The sequence below is a fragment of the Centroberyx gerrardi genome, chromosome 18 (genome assembly GCF_048128805.1).
Source record: "Centroberyx gerrardi isolate f3 chromosome 18, fCenGer3.hap1.cur.20231027, whole genome shotgun sequence".
Taxonomy (NCBI): domain Eukaryota; kingdom Metazoa; phylum Chordata; class Actinopteri; order Beryciformes; family Berycidae; genus Centroberyx; species Centroberyx gerrardi.
In genome coordinates, this window is record NC_136014.1 from 17,412,956 (window position 1) to 17,430,210 (window position 17,255).

Consider the following 17,255-nt stretch of genomic DNA (forward strand, 5'->3'; position numbering starts at 1 on the left):
TCCTCCCTCCCATCCAATTTACCAGCATGGGATACATTTAGATTCCTGGGGGTGTAGCTTCACTACATGGTTCTCACATGACTGCATATTATAAGTCAGGTTGAAAGCCAATGGGGTTTCACTGTGTGAGTGACGTCAGGGGGCGGGTCGGTACTCGTCTGTGTGTTTGTTTGTGTGTATGTGTGCGTGCATGCGTGTGTGCGTGCGTGTATGTGTGTGTGTGGAAGCCCCTCCGCCAAGCAGGCAGCTCTTGCACTGTAGGCGCAGTGTGCAGTGTGTGCAGCTCGGCTGACCTCCCTCCGCACTGAATGGACTAGATTCCCAGCCACGTAAGAAGTACAGCAGCACCACGGGAGAGGATGTCTTGCTGAATCAAGGGATAGGCCTGGGAAAGTCGGCCGGCCGTCCCTTCCTTCCAGCAGCTACAGCAGCAGACAGACACACGGCAATTTCCTCCTTCTTTGGACTAGACCGAGAGAGGACGTCGACTCCCGCACACAACAACAAAAGAAGGGCTCCAGCAGTTACCGGATGGGGTTTTCTCCTTCTGTGGTAGATGACAATCGCCGTGCATGGATATGATCTGGGGGAACAAGGCCGTGCACTGACCTGGTACTAGTTAGCAAGGAAGCTAGCTAGATAGCCCTGCACCTGCTAACCATCACTTGTATGTCGATTTCAGCTGAATTCAGTAGCTATAACTAGCTTGCAAAACTTGCTTATATTTTACATACGCTATTTTTTTCGTCTGTGCCTGCAAGCTGTAACTTATCCAACGAGTTGTTTCTGTTTTATGAAACGTGCCATACCATTAACCGGCAAGATAAGCTAGCAAAGAAGCTGTGGGCTAACTTAGCAGTCTTCATTCATTGTAAAGCTGACGTTGGGTAGCCTTTGTTGCAGTTTTTACTGTGCCTACTCGCACTGCTAGTGAGATTGCAGCAGGTCTGTGCAAAGGTTTGCAGTCAACTTGAATTAATAACGCTTTTATTTTAGCCTGGCCTTGTGTCTTGAATGGGAAACAAAGGGGGGCAAATGAGTAGCTAAACTCTGCAAAAAAAACAAAAAAAAATACAACCACAGACCCCTTTTTATTGTATGAAAACCAGCCACCCAGCTTTGTCTGTCGATTATCATTAATTGATAATCAGCCAATAATATTCAACAGCAAGTCGCAGTAAAACCATCATTTCCTCTTTTTTTTATTTTATTCAAGATCAACTAGACATTATTGGACTATTTGCGATATCATTGCACTGAGTTTACAACAATCAAAGTGGTTCCCTAGCAAGAAGAAGGACAAGGAGGAGGAAGGCCCCGATTTTGTGGAGTTATTACACCTTTCCTCATGAACATACAGAGGTCAAATCCAATTAACATTTCACGTTATGGGAGATCGCGGCACAAATCGCACGATTTCGAAGAATTGTCTTGCCTAAGGACTACAGAGTCGCACCAGAGCTTCAGTCCTAACCTCGGGTCCCCCAGCCCGCCGGAGACCCCGGACTCCTCGCACTGTATCTCCCGCATCGGGGACTACCTTTTGTTGGAGCCGCTGGAGGGAGACCACGTTTTCAGAGCCGCCCACCTGCACAGCGGGGAAGAGCTCGTATGTAAGGTTAGTAGGCTATTTGGTGGAGGTATTCAGCCGCTGAATTGGCAGTGGCCTTTTTTTTAATTCATGAAAAAGACGACGGGACGAAACCCCCTACAACATTCAACCATCCAGCACCCAGCACAGTTTAAATGCATTTACCAGGATCTATAGGTTTTTATTATGCTTAGAGTAATGGAGAAAAAACAACTAAACTAAATTTACCCACTTTTTTTATTTGCAGAATAGAGTTTATCAACCTTTTTCGGTCGACTATAATCTTTTACGAGGTAAATTCATAGTATACATCATAGTAAGTAGTATCAAACGGATGATATCATCTTTTTTTTTAAATGAATGCTTTCTGAATTAATTTTTGGTGTTTTTTTGGTAGTGGTTTGCCTTATAATGATCACCGACTGTAGGTCACAGTTTACCCACATTTTTAATTTACTACTACATCGATGATTATCGCCGTATTTCAATGCACATTCTCCAAAATGTACTGTACATATTCAACTCGGAAGCACCCAGTCGGTGTCTGCTGGTTGGCTATTGCAGCAATCACCCCTCAGTTTTTAATAATGCCCTGAATTGTAAATAGAGAGCTGGGAGAGGAGCCTAATGGAAAAAGTGAATGGGGCGAGCTGCGTGGTTTGGATTGCATGATGTAACACTGACAAAGGAGTGAGTAACCACGCACACACTCCTCTCAAAGTCCTGTCCTCGCTCACCCGTGGCTTTTCTCCCTCACCGTTTAAAATGAATGCGATCATGTCGCCCTTGACGATCTATTTGTTGCATATGCCTGCCCACAACGCACCTTTGGTACCAAATATAGTCGAAATATTTTTATTGCAGGGTATTTTGTATGGAGAGAAGCACATATGGATAGGGAACTTTACAAGTTCAGCAGCTGTATTTGGCTCTGGCATTGACCATCTAACCATAAGAAATAGACCACTATTCCCTTTGTGCATGACCTCATGGCCTTCTCCCCCACCACATATGCAATCCATATTGACTTTAGTGTATTACTAATTATAAGGGCATTGGATTGTCCCCGGGGTACATTCGGCTTTTAGAGGAGCTTTAAGCAGGCTTAAGTGGCTTGATGAAATGAGATGATAGTTATATGCGCCATTGGACTCATAAGAAGCAGCATACCCAAATATCCCCCTACCTTTTGCCTTAGATAACGTGTCGTCATGGCGATAACAGATTCCTGGCCTTTGGCACCTGCCTGTGAGCTAGCTTTACTGTTTGACCTCCGTTTCTTTGTATCGGTTTCAAAGCAGCACCAGCGATCAATTTCTACCTCGCAGGATTGATAATTTCTGCCAAGCTGGAAGCCTAGGTCACTACTTCAGACCTTGAGAGCTGTGGGGAGTGCTTGTATTGACTGTGAGCAGAGAAGCCCTCTCACCTGAACTGACTGTACTGAAAGTCAATTGGAGGGTTACTATGGAAACGAAAGAGACACTGCAACCCTGGGCTGCAGTACATTCCAATTCACCAACTTGCTGCTGTCACTTCGCCTGTATTCAGCCTCTCTCCCTGCCTGCCCCGACAAAGTGAAACACTAGTTTGGTGTCACAAGACCGTGGCAGATTTCTCACGTTCAGCTTAATTAAAGGGCACTTTGCGCTCATCCAGTTGGTTTTTAATTGCGTGTCTAGACGGTGGGAAAGGGCAAAAATTGGACTGTTTGGCACTATTGATTTAGAAGTCTCCCTGACATGTTCTCAACCTAGAAAGCATAAGATCTTGGCACCAAAACAACCACCTAATGGGATGGTTGCACTCATTATACGTTGCCCTGGATAAGAACCTCAGCCAAATGCCTAAAATGTAAATCTCTCCCTTTATGTGATTGCAGGTTTTTGACATTGGCCGCTACCAGGAGTCGCTGGCGGCCTACTTTGCCCTGGGCCAGCACCAGCACATCAACCAAATCCTGGAGATCTTGCTCGGGGAGACGCGAGCCTATGTGTTCTTCGAGAGAAGCTATGGCGACATGCACTCTTTTGTCCGCACCTGCAAGAAGCTGCGGGAGGACGAGGCTGCCCGACTGTTCCATCAGATAGCCTCGGCTGTGGCGCATTGCCACGACAACGGACTGGTCCTCCGTGACCTCAAACTGAGGAAGTTTGTCTTCAAGAATGAGGACAGGTGAGTCCTTCAGGAACCAAAAGTCTCTACTTTGCATTGCCTGTCTGCTTTGCCTGTCACAGTGCACTTAGTCATCTTTTTCTGTTTCATCTGTGTAGGTTGTATGTGATATTTCAGTTGTGTCAATGTAATCTGTGCATATCACACTGAAGATAGTGTAAGCTGAGACAATATAGGACAGAAATGCCCTTCCCAGATCTTATGCAGTGTGCAGGAAACATAAGCCCTTTGTGTTTCCCTCAGCTATTTTTGTGCAGGACTTGGTAGTTTTTTCATTTCTAGTGGAATTGCATTTTTTAGCTAACTCAGAGATTGGCATATGGAATCAAATTTGGGGTGGATCATGTCAAGCAGAGGTAATCGTTGGACTTATTACAGCCCAGATAGCAGAACTGCCATTGAACTGATAAGCAGGGACAGAGAAGTTGCCAGGACTGGCTTTTGTGTGACAGATGTTCAATTGGACTGGGCTTTTGCCATTTAAGGCTGCACTTCTGTAGAGATCAGCAGCAGTGGGCTATACACCATGCTTACAGTGCACAGGCTTACTGACCCCTGGTGGCAGTGTTTGAAAATTGCACGCTTTAACTCCCGGCGTTGTCTGTTGCCACAGCAACCTGTGCACACCTAACTAATTTAGTATTCTTCAGAATGCCTGTAGATGCTGATTCAAAATCAAATTATTTTTTATTACCTCTTTCTCCTTATGGCCATTGCTGAGGGAGCCCGTAAATCCAATGCTAAATCAGCTAGTCCTCATCTAACACCGTATGGCAGAGGCAGAGGCACAGGCTGCCACTCGATGCCCTCTATCTGAATGTGTGGCGTCACTCTCTGGCGCTCACTGTGGAAAAGGGAAGTTGAGCTGCCTCATGTATTCAATACGGGTCCAATGACCTTGGCTGCTATACCAGCCTGCTCCGGGGCTGGGATGTCAAGTCCCCCCCCCTTAAATGATTGATGTCTGCTGGATTCAAAGAGTGATGGTGCAAGACAGTATTGGGGCACATCTACTGTATGGCCTGTCAAGAATCCTCTTTCACCTTTTCAGCCCTCATGGCTCAGTGGACTCAAGGGTACGGAGATGAGAAGAGGATGCTGCTTTAGAGACTGAGCTGGAGATCCATTCTGGCTCAAACCCAAGTGTGTGATAAAGGGTCATGGTGAATACACAGAGAGGAGAGGGAAAGAGAGAGAGCAGACGTAAAGTGATAGCACCATAGCAGGTTTCCACAGCATGTGTTGAGTTCCTGACCTGGTTATGTCATACTGCTGTTAGCCATTGACCAACCACCAGCCTGTGTAAAGTCCATAGGTCAAAGGTTAGCCGCGAGTGGAATCCGACAGCACAGCAGAGCCACCTTACGCCGGCTCTGGCCCCGCCAAGCCTGGTGATCTCTTCACTCCTGCACCAAGCTCAAGAGATATTTTAGGATCAGCACACATACTGGATCCTGTATAGCTTAAATAAAGAGGCTGTGCTATGATTAAAAAACGGATTAAGCCTTGTTCCCTAATGATCGACAGGGGAGTGGATTTTCTCCAAACAGCCATCTGCATTTTTGTATCTGTAAACCCTACTGACTGTATTGCAGGTTTGCCCGTGTCCTACAAATGAGTTGTTATCCAGGCAATAACATGCTATGTTTGAATAAGCATTTGGCTCTTTATCTCTCTTGGAGAACAAAGGACATTTGGCTCACAAGAACAGTAGAATTTTCGTGAATGTAAAATGCAGAAACACTTTACAGCATATGAACATAAGGTGAAGCCTCCTGCTCCTCTGACAAAGGCAAATTACTATTACTGGCAATGAACTGCTGAGCCTCTGAGTGGGCTTACATGCAAGTGTATGCACGTGTCGCAGACAGCAAAGATTAGGTTTTTGAATATGTATAAGCCAGTGCTTCTTGACTGTTTCCTAGTTAAACTGGAGCACAGCTCCCAGAAGATGCCACTACGCTCTCTCTTTGTCTTGTGCATCATGTCTCACAGCCCTCACACACAGATGGCAGCACTTGTGCAGCCTCACAAGTGTCTCTCTTTGCCGTGCGTGTGGAAAATGTGTTGCCTGAGCCTCTAAAGATTCTTAGTAACAATGTCTCTGAACAGCCAGGCATTATTATCAGCACTCAGCGAGTCATGGCTGCTGTTGTGGGGTTTAGAGAAGAGTCTAATGGATGCTATTTTGGGGGGCAAAAAGGCTAAAGAAGAAAAGACCCACATTGTTAGGAACTTGATTCTCTCAGTGAAACTGTTCAATGCATGCAACTTAAGATGATCAGTCACCCGTAATTGGGTTTCTTTGAATTGTGGAGGTCTTTTGAAAAACCTATTTATAGGCTGACGTTATTTGGCAGTGCTTTTATCTAAGTGAAAGGAAATGTCAAACTTAAGCCCGGAGCAGTATGCGCTCTACTTCTTCTGATATCCAAGAGCGATGGATCTAAAACACTAAGATGACCATCAGAACAAATTGCCCCGCTTGAATGTTTTTTGTACACTTTTCAATTTCCTCAGATTGAATTTCACTTTACTGTGAGCAACACTGTTTTTTTTTGTGGGTTAGTTGGTTAGGGTTGTTGACAAAGGTTGGAGCTGTGACATGGCTGCATTGTCTCTAACAGTATCCATATGATGACAGATTATAGGTATCCATCTTTGGCATCATGCTCAATGTATTTTTTCCCCCCTTGTGTGTCTCCAGGAGCCTCGTGAAGCTGGAGAGCCTTGAGGACACTTATATCCTGGATGGTCATGACGACTCCCTGTCAGACAAACATGGCTGCCCGGCGTATGTCAGTCCTGAGATCCTCAACGCCAATGGCAGCTACTCGGGAAAGGCGGCCGACGTCTGGAGTCTGGGCGTCATGCTTTACACCATCCTCGTGGGGCGCTACCCTTTCCACGACGTCGAGCCCGGCTCCCTGTTCAGCAAAATCCGCCGGGGCCACTTCAGCATCCCCGAGACGCTCACGCCCAAGGCCAAGTGCCTGATCCGCTCCATCCTCCGCCGCGAGCCCGCAGAGCGCCTCACCTCACGGGAGATCCTGGAGCACCCCTGGTTCGCCTCCTCCGGGGCCTTAGGGGGCGCTGCGGTGCAGGGCAGAGGGGAGCGGGAGCAGGAGCAGACGGTGCCTGAGGTGAACATGGAGGAGGAGCTGGAGCAGTTCTTCAGCTGAGCCAACACCAAGCACAAAGGGACGACTCCGCCACGGTCGGCTCGCCACGCTCACAGCAGAGCCAAAACAGTAGTTTAGAGATTAACAGGTGAACATTTGTCACTCACAATAAAGGTGTTTCCATTCTGTTTTCTTTCCATCATTTCATGGAAAACCTTGAGCCTGGCATGACAAATGGCATCTATACGTCACCTGGGGACGCACTTCCCCTCGTGGGTTGTCGCCGCCAGACATGCAAGTCGCAAACAATGTAGCAAATGTTCTTTTGGATCTGTTTGGTTTAATGTGGTGCTCTTTAAAAGTAGAGGCATACACCATTCTTGACACTATGGAAAGCATGAAGGGACAGGAGAACAGACAGGAAACCAAGGAGAACAATTCAAAATGAACTGACAAACTGCAACACCACTCCTTTTACAGTATGCGTTTTGTTTTTCTCACAGCTTTAGGTAGCACCAATCCATAACCACAGACCCAGGGTCAGAAATCACAACCCCAAGTCCTATCGTTAAACTAGTTCAAGGTGATGTTATGACTGACCCGGGACCATTGGTTAAGAAATGGGGCAGCTCATGCCTGCTCTCACGATCATCAAGATGGATGACCTCATCTTTGTTTTGTGTTTTTAAGTTTTGTTTTATCATCTCTCATTTGTGTCTAACATGACATTTTACGTTATTCAAAGTACTTTATCCCTGACATAGACGCTCACTAAGCTCCTTGACGTACTTGTTTTCAGTGATTTGTGTATTTCTGCCTCATCGATCTCTTAAGCCTTTACCACACTGTCTTCATTGCTCCACTTTTCATTTTTCGATAACAAGACTTTTCTTTTTAACTGACACCTTTTTTGTTTTTAAGCTATTCCATTTTGTTGTTACTGCTGCTTTAACATCCCTCCCTAAACCTCAATCTGAAACCGTTCTCTTGGTAAGCCTCCAAACGTGGCATCATGCACTTGATGTGTTAAGGTTAGGTGAACGAACGATTCCACCTCTTAAAACTAGCTTCCTCTTATTTAAATTCATTCTTCATTTGTAGGAACGAAAAACTTAACATTTATTTAAATTGTAACAACTATATATATAAATATAAATATATATATTTAAAAATACATTGCAGGGTTTTTCTTTATTCAGAGATTCCTTTTTCATGTATGATGTAGGCAATATCTTTTGACACAGGACAGGCGCAAAGGGGAAAATGTCTGTCTGAAGTTTTAGAATAAACAATATATCTTCTGTGCCAGTATTCCTGTGCCCGGCCGCCCATGCCACCCGGTCTCCCTTATTTCTTTTCAAACTTGATTCGAGTTATTCAATGATACTATTGCTATGACATGGTCTCTCCAGGACCTCATGTTAGTTTTCTACTGCCTGCGTAGGTTCTGTGAAATGATCATGTTCGGAATGGGTACCAGTGGACATGTTTTGTCGTATCTCAATGTTACTTGAATTTGTGTTTTTATCTAGTCATTGGCATGTGCCCTATGAATGCTATAGCCTGCCTAGCAGGGGGAGAGGGGTGGGGGGAGGGGTGCTTGTTTTTTAAGAAAAGTTAAAAACGTGAAAATTCTCAATTTGCTACTTTCTGAGTTGCTTTTCAAAACAACTATTGCTTTTATTGTTTTGTAGACTGAGCTACCTTTTATTTAAGTTGGTGCTGATTTGGTGCTAATGTTTAGTCCTTCTTTTGTTTCATGGAGGGGGGTGGTGCATGGTGGGATATCTGCCTCGGATGTTCTGATTGTATCGTAACAGATTCTGGTGTTTTGTCCAAATTTATTCAGTAAATAAATTGTGAACTGCTATTGGACTTTGTTTTTTCTCTTTCTTACATTTGAATTGTACTAACACTATGGCTACTGGCAAACACAAGAGCATCACACCTCATCACACTCTCACTAGAAGCTAAAAATGTAATTGGCATCTTAATAATTTATGACTTGACTGTAAGCATGGTCTATTCTTTTCTCCCGCCCTGCATAAAACAAAAAATTACTTTTTGTTTTATCTTTGCTCATGCATTACAGACTATTTTAAAATTCCTGCCTATGCATTAAAGTTAAATGAAGGTATACAGTCAAAAGATGGTCACTTTCCATCTTCCATCTGTCCGCTGCACAGAAGGCATCTAAAGGCTGAAGCCTGCATTGGGATAATCCAGAAGATATAGTTTCAGTGGCTTATCAAAGGACTCCTTTTATGGGGTATTTGACAGGAAGGAGAGAGGAGAGTATTTATCCCCGAGCTACAACTGAGTGATTCCAGGTCTGTGATGTAGAGATTTTGAGCCCCATTTCGTAGAGCCAGGTAGAAAAACGTATTTTTCACATCCAATACACTCTCAGCTAGTGTGCCTTAACAAAAGCACTTTCCAGTTCTTCATCACAAGACAGCAATCACAGAACTTTGAACTCGAGTGGAATCGCTTTTCCAAATGTGTGAGGAGGAAAGGCTTTTGCTCCATCTTAACCGCTCTGTCAGCTCCACTCCATCTAAATGATTGCACAAGTGAGGCACTGGGAAAAGCTCTTTAGTCAAATCATTTTCCTGGTAGCGCTCTACATTGTGGTTTTTTTTTTTTTTTCTGTTCAGTTCAGTATGAAAACATTGTAGTTCTTCTGCGAGGCCAGCTGACCTCCTTTGGCTCCGCTGACCTCCTCCCGTCTTTGAGTCCCTCTGAGGAAGAAAATCACTTCAGATCCCATTTGTTCCTACAGTACAAGGACATCATCTGGTATGTGTGTGTCCAAGTGTGTATGTGCGTCTATATGTGTGTATGCCCTGAGCTTGGCTGTTCTGGGCAGAGCTCTTCCACCTGTCATGTTCGTGCAGAGTAATCCTGATTAAGGTTATATCTATCAGACAAGGCAGACAGCTGCTGTAATAGCCAGAATCCTTGTTATCTCTCTTTGTTCAAATAAAGGATAAATGAATAAACGAATGTCCTTTGACACACAATGACAAATTAAAGTCATGGCTCTGCTGAGCACCTGCTGGCTGTCATTGTTTTGACAGCCTGTGTGTTTTTTGGTGTTTGAGGATACAGTGTTGCACGCGGAGAAGAGACTCCTGACCCGCTCTGCCACTTCATTTCAGTGAGCTGAATGAAGTCGAGCGGTTATTTGAAGATTGAAAATGATTTCACAAGTGAGGCACTGTGAAAAGCTCTTAAGACCAACCATTTTCCTGGTATCGCTCATAAAAGAGGTTCTCGACTATATTGTTTCTCTGTGTGAGACATTCATCAAATTTTAAATTGATGGATTACTATTGCACTGTGTACTCTCAATGGTTTATGAGCAGAGCGCACCTGAAAATGGGAAGTTGCTCTCAGTGTATAAATAAAGGATGCAAGAGTGAATAGAAAGTGATTGTACTATCCTGAGACTTATAGTACTTACCTAGAGGGAGCTCTAGGCTCCAGGTGTGTGTGTGTGTTACCTGTCAGAAAGTCTATATGAAGAAGACCCATTGTTATGTGATCTCTCTTTGTCTGTGGCTGCCTGCAAAGTATCAGTAAAGCAAAAGAAAGCTACTTATGGTGTCCTGAGTCCTCATTGATATTTTGGGATCCACGATGTTACAGTGATGCTTATGTGACGGGGTGGTAAGGAAAGGAGTAGCAGACAACGCCACCTTGGGAATTTCACCCAAGGAAATATCACAGGTATGAGACTAATACCCAAAGTAGCATGCATAGGTTCATCCACTAAAAGGCAGAGACATGTTTCCAAATAAAAAAAATTAAAAAAAAAGTAATTTATTAAGATTCGAAAAGGGAGACAGAAGGAGCTGGTGGAAGAAAGTGGTTATGAAATGAATGAAATAAGACTGCCATAAACTATGTCAGCAGTAGAAAAATAGATAGTTTATTCAATGACACAATACAATTTCTTCTTTTAATCAAACTACTTCCAGTCTCTGGGTAAAACTAGGACAATTATTAAAACTACAGTAAGATAGTAGAGCACTAGAGTGGGTGAGGGCCGCTGGAGCAGGGGTAGACTAGGAGGACGGAAGCCCAGGGGGTGCAATACTCACTCGTGTAACCACAGCAAAACCAAGCTACAAGGTGCCCAGTGCCTGTACTCAGCATGCAGTGAAGGGACCGGACTAACCCCCACCAGGGTGGCACTCAGCTCCACTGTAGAATCCCACTAAAATCTCCTAAAACACATGCCCCAGGGGGAAATATACCAGTTGGTTCACAGACAGTTACAATTCGTACAATGGTAAGCAGCACTGTGAACACACTCTAAAACTAACAATAGAACTCAGGCAAAACAGCAGCGGTGGCAGGGACCTATAAAGAGACATAACAGTAATAAGGTTCCATGACAACCATAGACCGAAAATTACCACTTGAAGCACCCTACTTACCAAGTTTAACTTTCACGGGCCGATTACAACCGGAGTCGGACCTCGCTGAATGACCGTCTGCTACTACCCAAAGTAGACATGGGGAATGGCCACTATCAGGAAAGCTAAGAGTCTACAAAGAAAATAGGTTAAAGGAATTAAAACCACAAAAACACGCTAAGGGCCATGTAGCATGACACTAGCTCCCTAGCTCCCTACCTACCTACCTACCTCAAGGTGAGAAATGAAACACAAAGACCACAGCAGGGGGAAACATTGGCTCCGCAGGCAGAGGAGTGCCCGCAGCTACCAAACTAGCTCCTATTTATACTACCTGCACTGATTGAAAGATTGCTAGTGGGAGGAGTTGTCGCTATATATATGGGATCCTACTACCATATATGGATCCCACTAGGGATGCAGTGGAATCCAGTCAGGAACAGTGCTCCAGCTTATTTGTAGTAGTAGATTTCCTGTGGACAGGTCATGGCCTTCATAAAATGTAGCTGATGTATGCTAGCCTGACCTCTAGTGGCAAACCATGTAGATTACTGTACAGATTATTGGCACAGTGGATGGCATGGTTGATTTGTGCCAATGTGAGGAGAATGTATGACAACTGGGTGATCAAGCCATTCCCATCTTTTTTTTTGGCCCTTTATTGAACATATTTTTCCAAGTCTGTGATCATAGACCTCGCATTTAAATTAGTTTGAGCAGTTTGGATCTCTGTGCTGTGCAATTAGGGCTTTCACTAATTAGAGAGAGCTTCTGCTGAGAAAACAGGCAGTGGCAGCTTCACAGTGTAAATCCCTAGGCAAACTGAGGACTGTTTCTGGTTTGATTCAATCTGACCTGGTGTCTAAATTTAGACGATTTTAGTTACAACATGATGAAGATTTAAAGGCTTTCGCGAGCCAAGACAGGAATGAGTTGCAGGCGGCCACATTTCCTACCCTACTTGGTTGTATCGCCTGTTGACATGAATGATTCATCTAATGTTTACACTATTCATTCAGTGCTGCACATTTCCGCAATCTGTCAAAGTGATGGGGAAAGCTGTTGACATTCACAAACCATTTCAGGATTTAGAAAACGTACCAAAAACATCACAGAAAAAGGCTTCAGTTTGGGCTAAATAATTGATGTGTATTTGCAGCTTTCTGTAACACCAGCACAGTGCCTTAGCTATTTAGTGAAAGGGGGAATACCATTCAAGTCAACTGTTCATTTTTCCTGTGGGTATGTGTCTATTATGTGTCTTTTTACAAGCCTCAACTTTCTGTCTAAGCGAGAAACCTGAGAACCAAGACTTTAATATGATATTCCAAAGTACAATCTGGAGATGCTCCCTTAACAGTGAACTGAAGAATAATTCTAGACCAGCATAACTTCTGTCTAAACTTTGAAATCCAAATAAGTTATTGCAATACATCCAGTTCCAAACAAATGTGCCGTGACCCTTGCCCCAGAAAATCCTCCTGTCACAGTAATCTTCTTTTGCAATTCATTCTCTAGAGCTTCAAATCAGTATGAGATAACAGATTTAGGGGGGGGGGGGGGTAGGCTCTTTTCTCTGATTAATGACTATGGGAGATTATAGTTATATATTGTATATTGTAGTAAATGTTGTCTATGCAGAGCAAACAGTTTCAAGGCAAACAAATGGGCAAGAAAGCTGACATTCAGCAGTATTCCCTTTTATCATTTTCTCGGTTTGAATGTACACTATATAAATGAGTGTTGAATGTGCAGACCGTTCTTTTCACAGTCACCCAGTTTCCCCTGGGATGTTGTAGCTACTCAACTGTATGCTGTATAGTTTTAAATTAGTCTGCATTTAAAAGGTGAACAGTCTAAACCTGAACAGACTTAATTTGAGAGCAGATATTAAGGGAGCTGTCTTCTAGTCCCTTACTGTCTGTCTGTTTTTCCTGGGCAACACCTGACCACAGCCAGTTCAGGAATTAGTCCTGAAACAGGGGAGGATGAAGAGCTCTCTCATCTTAAATTATCCCTTGCTCTGTAGCTGTTACTCCCCACTTTTCAGCAGCAATATGAGTATTCTGCAATTCAATTAACTCTGAGCGGGCTCACTTTCGATTTTATGTAACTCAAGGGAACAACAGCGCTGTCTCGGAGCAGTGAAAGTTTTTCTGTGTTCCACCGAGCTGCTCCAATTAAGGTTAATAGCATGGTTGTGTAACGATCCTGCTACAACAAGGGCCTTTTCAAACGCCGCTGCTATTGTGTCTGTCTGGGGTTTGGCAGAATAGAGGCATCCCCCAATGGAGCCAGTAGGCTATAAAGGTGCTTCGGCGAGCAGGTCCCCAGGCGCAGCCCGGTGCACATGGGTACCCTTGGGTGTTCTGGCAGAGTTCTGTGGCAGGGCACCAAGGAAAACACACAGACGACAGATGGCCTCTGTTGTCTTCCACCCATCCATGGAGCCTCGGCTGGCTCTGGGTTACAAAACCCACCGAGCAACAGAGACTCAGAGAGAGAGAGGGGGAGAGAGAGAGAGAGAGAGAGACAGAGAGAGACAGAGAGAGAGACAGAGAGAGAGAGACAGAGAGAGAGGGAGAAGTTTAAGATTCAGTCAGGTCTCAGGTGGAAATGTGAGCCACATTTGAGTTAGCTGCTATATCCTGCATAACATTGGCAAGTAACATACAGCTTTGCTCTTTATTTCAAAAATAGAAATGATTACATCATCTAAAAAGTTATTATTATGTGAGCAATTTTAATAATAAACCCAAGGGAGTTTTACTTGCCAGCAGTCTTTTTTGGAGCAGGTGTCTCTTTTTTTTTGGGACATCTGATTTTATATATTTATATTGGCAACATGTTATATTTGAGGGTAAGACCATTTTCTTCTAAAACACATGGGGTTCATCACATTACATCACACTACGACGATGTGATGCACAGCACATGTACAAGACAAGTTCTCTTCTCCAGTGTTTGGGTATGCAGATCAAAATCATTGCTTTCAACACTAGATGGTGCTCAGCAACAGAGTTTTTGGGTGGAAGCGGCTGATGGGGGGACATGGCCTGTTTTCATGACTGTCTGTCAGATTCCCTATGGGACAAAATTTAGTTTCATGTGAAAAAAAGAAACCTCTCTGATTCTACAAATTATGCTGCTTATTCCTATTGAGGGCTTAGCTGATTAAGACAGTTGGTTTGATTACAAAATGCACTTATTGTAAGTTGCTTTGGACAAAAGTGGCTGCTAAATGACAATGTAACGTTCTTTACTTGCTGGCAAAAGGGAGGGTAAGTTTCAAGAGACACACACAACATATGCCTAAATTTTTCATGAGGAGTCTGGGGCGCTGAGCCGAGGCTTCTCTATTATCCATTTTAAAAAATAGATATCTTATACTCTTAAATTCTGGCAGAGGGGCTTAGTGGGATAATGCACATGCCATGTACATTACTAGGGACTGCTAAGGTTCAACTCCTAGCTCATATTGTGCCATTATTTTGCTGTATTATGTTATATATATTACTCTTAAGTGTGCAGTCTACAACACGTATTAAACATTAGAAGAGGACTGTTCACTGTCCGTAAAGAATGTGTTTAGTGGAAACCCTGGTGATCCTCATCTGGTAATTAACTCTTAACAAGCCGTTTAGTATCAGTTTACACTCAGGGAAGCATGAAAACTCTGTGCTTTTAAAAATTGTACAGCCCAATGAATAGCAACGCATAAAACCCCAGGGAGGCAGGAAGTCATCAGTGTGTTTGGCCGAACATGCAGTGGCAAAGGAAACATCGTCACAATTAAGAGTTTTGGAATATTTTTATGCAACTTGCTTATATTGGACGCATCACAAAAAATGCTTGTTTTTTTGTCAAGCATTGCCCCAATTATCTGGTCACTAAACAGCATAATCAGAGCCTCAAGATGACAAAGTAAATTGGAGAGCGGTCTTGCATGCTCCCTCTGTTTTTCACACCCTTTTGTCAATACCCAATTATCCTCTCTGTTGCTCTTTCCACTGATAGCACATGACTTAAAATAGCTTTTTGGGGCATTGTTTTCTAATTGCAGCAATCCAGAGTCACTTGACGCATTGATCAAACATTAGAGGCTTTAAATAGCAAGGTTGGCTGGAGCAGAAGAGAGATCACAGAGCATTTTCACACCCGTGCAGAGCCACTGCAAACGGTATATTCTTGGCTCGTTTGTCATTTCTTTCCACAGTTTAAAATGCTTAAGATGGTGATACAGCCCTACAGCGGACTGTTTCGTCAGCCCCGACAGCTGCGGTTGGCGCGGATGTTGCTCATGTAAAGGACACTTATGATGACTGCATGGATCGAATCAGGCATTGATTGCTATTTGTGTCTGAACACTAAACCTCATACAGCAATTATAGGACATCCAATGCTCTGGAGGCCCCACGAATGTATGAAAGTATCAATTCAGCAGGGCCTGTGATGTTTGTGATAATTACCTCCATGTTTGTCAAGGACACTCTGTTCACGTTTGCCTCGTTGCTGATAAACATAATGTCTTTCATATTGCTTCTGTCGCTGAGATGCACGTCGTCCCCATCTACTGCCCTTTGTAAATGGCTTGTAATATTGACTTTGGCTGTAAGATATTTGTTGCATGATAAAACACATCTTTGCTCAGCTCCTATTTTCAAAATCCCACTGTACACCTAATTAACAGGCAATAAGCAACTTCTTATGTTTCGCATCATTTTGATATCGCTCCAAAATATGTTTTTTCACAAGTAGCAAATGAGTAAGGCTTGAAATGACATGAAATTTTTGTTACTGCAACCATTAGTTGAGCCACTAAGCAGCAACTGAGAATCATTGAGTAGTTTCAGTCCTGGTGGGCTGACTTGTGGCCCCCAAAAGCTTTAAATCATCTGGCTCAACGAATCAGAGTCTTGACTGAGCCAAATTGCCTGACTCTGGCCCTGTGGGAGGGATAATTGGGTGAAACAGGTGGTTTTGTGCCTTACTGAGGTATAAGACAAGAAGAAAGAAGAAAACAGAAAACAGCATGGATTTCTCATTTTTGATAAAACCTCTGAAGCGTGCAGTTTCTAGTTTTTGTGCAAGCTATGAGTTCTGAAGGCAGTCAGAAGACGGTAACATCCCGTATACCAGCCTTTATAACAAAAAATAAAATTTAGTGTACACATTCAAAATAGAGGTCTTGATGTGTACTAGTTGATTTGATAGTCCAACCCCACTTTGAGGGATAAGCCATGATGTGATAAACCATGCTCACTTGTAGCAATCAGAACAAAAATCAAGATTTTGGCTTGGCCTTAGAATATATCTATCAATTTGGATACAATACAAACAATGCTATGTACCAGCTTTGGTGCAGATTGGTGAAAAACTAAAGAAGTCTTGGGAAATAATTCAAAATAGTACCAAGTTACATAAGACTCTCAATGTTGCAATTATAGCCTTCTGACACTGTTCGGATTCAGTCTTTAATTGTTGAGCCCTCTTCAAGCCAATTATCAAGCCATGCAAGAGATTATTTTTTTGTCCCTTGATGCTTGATGTTCTTTTTTTAATTTTTTTTTTTTGTGTTGTTTTTTTCATGGCTCTGACTTGAACAGTTGCACACAAAAAAACCACCCACACAGGAGCGTGCACACACAATCAGACAAGATGAACCCAAGACAACTCTGCAGAGTTGCGATGTAATTAGACTTGTTAATTGGAAGAGAGGCTTTTGCCACCTGCGGCAGCAAGAGTGTGAGTTTGTGGTCATCTCTCCAGAAATTGTCCCGCTAATTGTTTTGGTCTCCAGGCTTCCAGAGGGAAAGAAGAACGTGACAATTCAATTTCTAGTCTCTCTTAAGTTATACAGTACCTCAACCTACACAGCCTACTGGCATTCTGGGACATTGTGATCAATTTGCAGGGTTTATTGTTATAGAACTGGCAATTTAA

General features: G+C 43.4%; 1 protein-coding gene across 2 annotated transcripts; it reads left to right on the top strand.

Annotated features, from left to right (window-relative positions):
• Positions 1-288: 288 nt before the first annotated feature.
• trib2 (tribbles pseudokinase 2) lies at positions 289-8,758 on the top strand. Of its 2 annotated transcripts, none has more exons than XM_071923346.2 (3): positions 289-1,618; positions 3,474-3,766; positions 6,474-8,758. In XM_071923346.2, the coding sequence occupies exons 1-3, from the start codon at positions 1,349-1,351 to the stop codon at positions 6,946-6,948; spliced, it is 1,038 nt and encodes a 345-aa protein (XP_071779447.1). In that variant the 5' UTR covers positions 289-1,348; the 3' UTR covers positions 6,949-8,758. The 2 variants fall into 2 exon arrangements, with proteins under 2 accessions (XP_071779447.1, XP_071779448.1); XM_071923347.2 differs by having other exon boundaries at positions 1,449-1,613.
• The last annotated feature ends 8,497 nt before the right edge of the window (positions 8,759-17,255 follow it).